This window comes from Fukomys damarensis, unplaced genomic scaffold (assembly GCF_012274545.1).
Source record: "Fukomys damarensis isolate Sample0158 unplaced genomic scaffold, DMR_v1.0_HiC HiC_scaffold_33, whole genome shotgun sequence".
Lineage (NCBI taxonomy): Eukaryota > Metazoa > Chordata > Mammalia > Rodentia > Bathyergidae > Fukomys > Fukomys damarensis.
In genome coordinates this window covers 55,738,887-55,743,126 of record NW_022900945.1, presented here as the reverse complement: position 1 = coordinate 55,743,126, position 4,240 = coordinate 55,738,887, and the positions used below count along the sequence as shown (strand labels likewise).

Genomic DNA, 4,240 nt, shown 5'->3' with positions numbered 1-4,240 from the left:
CAAAAGAGCGTGGGTGGGCTGCTGTCCGGCTCGCCCGGCCTCCCGGGGCGCTCGCTGACCTGATCCCATTCGGTATCTCTGATTCCATCTCAACGCTCTGGTCCTTCTATTTCTGTCCTGCCCAGCCCGGCCCTTCGAAGCTGAATCACTCAGGGCAAGTCGCGTGACCTCCCTAACCTCAGTTATGTCATCTGCAAAATGGGCTAATAATACCTAGCGCCCTGGGAAGCAGGCGCGCCAACCGCGGTCATGTGTGTGAAAGGAGATGCAAGCTTACAGATAGCCAGGAATCGCTCTCCTGAGCTGCCTGCCTGTGAACCTTGGTATTTTTTGCTGTTTCCGCCCTCCTCCCCAGTTCTCCCTGCCTCTCTGGCTTCCCATCTGTTTTCCTTTCTGATTTTCTACTTCAATCTGTGAGTCTGCTCATTTTTGTTCACTAACATTTTTTTGTTTTCTTTTTGGTACCCGGGATCGAACTCAGGCCCTTGTGCGGCAGAACCACTGAGCTAAATCCCAGGCCTGTTCACTAACATTTAATAAACACATACTGTGTGCCAGGACTTGAGCAGGGTTTCTGGGATCAGTGAGGCAAGGAGCCCAGCCCTGTGGGGTGAGAGGCCCAGACCCTAGAGCGGGGAGTGAGGGTCTTTAGCCCAAGAGGGATAAGAGCTGTTGTGCTCAGCCTCTGCATTTCCCTGCCTCTGCTCCTGCTCCTGCTTCTGCTCCAGACAAGGCCTCTTGCCAAGGCCCAGCCTGAGTCCTAGGAGTGTCCTGAGCCCCGCACCTTCCTCTCCTGTGGGGACTCTGGAGGCAGCTGGACTTGGGCCACCCACTGCGGGCACCTGGGCCTCTCCTAATCAGGGTCAGAGTGGCAGGATGGCCAGACTCAAGTTCTACTTCCTAAGCGGGGTTACCAGGCCCTCCAAGTGTGGTGGGAGGGCTCCCCTGGCCTGCACACGCAGCACCCATCGGTAAGGAAGGGGTCCTAAAAAGGCTGGGGCATGTGGAACAGGGTCCCCTCCATGCCTGGCACTTCCTTACACTGGCAAAAAAAGAGACAGAGAGAATGCCAGGCGTGGTGGCACACACCTGTAATCCCAGCACTCGGGAGGCTGAGGCAGGAGGATCGCTGTGACTTCGAGACCAGCCTAGGCTACATAGTGAGTTCCAGGTCAATCTCACAGTCTCAACTACATAGTGAGACCCTATCTCAAAAAAACAAAACAAAAAAAAAAGAGACAGAGGAAGCATACAGTCCCCACTCTGTTCACGGCAGCCCCAGCGCCATGCACCCATCAGGTCACTCAGTGGGACTGAGGGTCCCACTCAGTCTGCACTGTCCTCTGCCCCTTGTCTGTGCACCCACCCACCTGACAGTTACCCAGCACGGTGCTGTGCCAGGCCAGGGAGGGCGGGGGCATCAGGAAGCCCGGGGCTTCTCCCCCAGCAAGCCCTTCGCTCTCCCTGGGCCTGGCGTGTCCAGGGGCCTGTGAACTCTGCCTCTTGGGCACTGCCAGTGGGGACTCAGCCCCCCGTTCCCAGTGGACAGTGGGCAGGAGCTCTGCAGAGCTGAGCCGTAGACCCCTCAGCCGATGCCACCTTGTGCCCGCAGACTGCTTCGTGGAGACACCGTGGTGGAGCTGGGCCTCAACGATTACCTGGACATCTTTTGCCCACACTATGAAAGTCCAGGGCCCCCCGAGGGCCCCGAGACCTTTGCTTTGTACATGGTGGACTGGTCGGGCTACAAGGCCTGCCGGGCAGAGGGGGCGAATGCCTTCCAGCGCTGGAAATGCTCCATGCCCTTCGCCCCCTTTGGCCCTGTTCGATTCTCAGAGAAGATTCAGCGCTTCACGCCGTTCTCCCTGGGCTTCGAGTTCCTGCCTGGAGAGACCTACTACTACATCTGTGAGCGGTGGGGGTGCTGCGTGCCTCTGTGGAGGCAAGGAGTGGCGTGCGGAGGAGGGCAGGCAGGCTGTGGAGCCCAGGCTGGCCTGGCATGGCTAGAGGTGCAAGGAGCTAAGAGGGCTGGGGTGGCCAGAGGCACCGTGTGGCTGCTACCGACTGTGGCCCCAAAGTAAGGGAAGCCACTTGAAGAATAGAGAGAAAGCGGGCAGGGTCCCAGATTGTCGGGGCATAGGAAGGGGTGACTCCTGGCTGACTTCGTCCCACTTTCCCGCAGCTGTGCCGACCCCAGAGAGCTCCGGTCAGTGCTTGAGGCTCCAGGTGTCCGTCTGCTGCAAGGAGAGCAGTAAGTGGGAGGGTGGGCGGGGACACCGCCACCCTCTGGCCAGTCTGAGGCCTGGGGAACAGGGAGGAGCAGGGAGACATCAGAGCATCGGGCTCAGAGGTAGCTGGGATTTGGCCTTTGGGTTATGGCTTCTCCTCCCCCACTTAGTCTTCTGGGAGCTTCCCCCGCACCCCATTTTACGCTGGGCCCAGAGAGCAGAGTCTTTCAAGGCCTGGGCTGGACTGGGTGTTGTAGTGGAGGAAGCTTGAAGTTGGGACTCTGGTAGTCCTTGTCTGGGGGAGCCTGGAAGTTGCGGCGAGGAAGGATGAAGTAGTTGATAGGGAAGGCAGTGGCTTATCTGGGAGGCCCTGGAGAAGGGGCCTCAGGTGCACCTTAAATGGGAAGGAGAGGGAGGGCCCCTTGAAGAAGAGGGGGACCCAGCAGTGCTCCCCTCCCCTCACAGGGCCCGAGTCAGCCCACCCTGTTGGAAGCCCTGGTGAGAGTGGCACTTCCGGGTGGCGAGGGGGGCACGCTCCTAGCCCCCTCTGTCTCCTGTTGCTGCTGCTGCTTCCCATCCTGCGTCTCCTGCGAATTCTGTGAACGAGGCACACCCTCCAGCACCCCTGGAGGACAGGGCCTGCTCCCTGCCCGGGGATCCCCACCAGGCCGGCCGGATGGAGCCCTGATGAGTCGGAGGGGCTGAGGCCACCCAGCAAGTGCTGCCTCCATCACAGCCGAAGAGGAGCCACGAGGGCGGTGCAGGCCGTCCTGGGCACGTGCAGAGGCAGGACGTGGGCCTTGTCCCCGCGTAGATGGTGTCGGCCTGGCCCCGGACGACTGGGCTTTGGTGGAGCTAGACCAGACCCCTAACCACCTGGAACCAAGGCTGGACAGGGTAGCTAGACTGCTGGCTCGGGCCAGGGAAGCCCTGCAGCCTTGCTGGGGGCCTCTTCCCTGGGGCAGCACCGGCCAGCCCGGGGAGTAACCCACTTGTCTTCTGTGAAGACGGACTTGCCGTGAGATTGAATTTCGTACCAGTTTGTATTTTTGTAATGTCTGGTCCAATCGCTTCTCGGCCTTTTGGCTAAGATCAAGTGTAATGTCTGGTCCAAACCTTCAATAAACCTCCCTCCCCTGTCGCCCTCCCACCTGCTGACTGCCCTCATCTCTGTCTCCAAGACACCAGGACGCCTGTAGCCTGTGCTCCCAGTCTGGCTTGGCCTGACCTCTGTGCCAGCTGTGCCCGGGGCCATCCATGCCAGGCCTCGGTGGGCACCCTTCTGGGCAGGCTTGGCACCCTGTCCGCCTCCCAGCTTCCTGTGCTGAGGGCAGGTGTTCCCCACAGCCCACCCGCCTGGGCACTGCCTAAGCCTGGCAGCACCCAGCAGGGCGCTGAGGCAAAAGCCAGGGGTAGCAAGAAGAACCAGCTGCGTTTCAGGGCGCCTGGGTCGCCCCCACCCCCCGGGCACCCAGGGTGATGCCCGGCCTAGAACCTGGAAGGTGGGGTGGGATCAAAGCCTCCTTTCCCAGCGGCTTCTTTGTTCTCCGCTTTTATAAGGAGGCAGGTGGGGCTGGGGAGGGAGGGCCCCTCCGCTCTCTTGCCCAGGCGCTGCCTCTTCCCCTCCGCCTGGGGGCCGTGATACCCCAGCCCCACTGGGTCCTCTGAGCTGTGTCCGGGGTGGAGCGGGAAGCGGCGTCCTTACCCTGGCGCTGTGCCCTGCCCGCCCGCCTGGCCGCAGGCCAGGATCGATAGGTGCAAGTCGCGCTGATTAGCTCGGCCTGGGGCCTGGTGGCGGCTGTGAGCACAGCAGGTCGCGGGTGCAAGGCCAAGGGGCGCTGGGCGCTGGGCGCTGCGACCCCCCCGTCCCTGGGGCCCCTTCCACCAGCCCCCCCAACTTTGGCTGTCAGCAGTCGACTGCACAGCTTCGGCTGAGGCCCCGAGGCGGGCGTGCGGACGCGGTCAGTCCGGCCTCCGTGGGAGGACGCGCGTATCAGGGCCCTCACACCAGG

General features: G+C 61.7%; 1 protein-coding gene across 1 annotated transcript; it reads left to right on the top strand.

The window, feature by feature from the left end:
* Positions 1-1,184: 1,184 nt before the first annotated feature.
* On the top strand, positions 1,185-3,372 carry LOC104876036 (ephrin-A4). Its single transcript, XM_010643899.2, has 3 exons — positions 1,185-1,908; positions 2,183-2,251; positions 2,694-3,372. The coding sequence occupies exons 1-3, from the start codon at positions 1,593-1,595 to the stop codon at positions 2,828-2,830; spliced, it is 522 nt and encodes a 173-aa protein (XP_010642201.1). The 5' UTR covers positions 1,185-1,592; the 3' UTR covers positions 2,831-3,372.
* Positions 3,373-4,240: the final 868 nt, after the last annotated feature.

Excerpts from the sequence above, each read along its gene's own strand:
- LOC104876036 (XM_010643899.2), top strand. The coding sequence starts at position 1,593 with ATGCCACCTTGTGCCCGCAGACTGCTTCGTGGAGACACCGTGGTGGAG. Across the intron at positions 1,909-2,182 it reads AGAGACCTACTACTACATCT|CTGTGCCGACCCCAGAGAGC; the intron begins GTGAGCGGTGGG and ends ACTTTCCCGCAG. Across the intron at positions 2,252-2,693 it reads CGTCTGCTGCAAGGAGAGCA|GGCCCGAGTCAGCCCACCCT; the intron begins GTAAGTGGGAGG and ends CTCCCCTCACAG.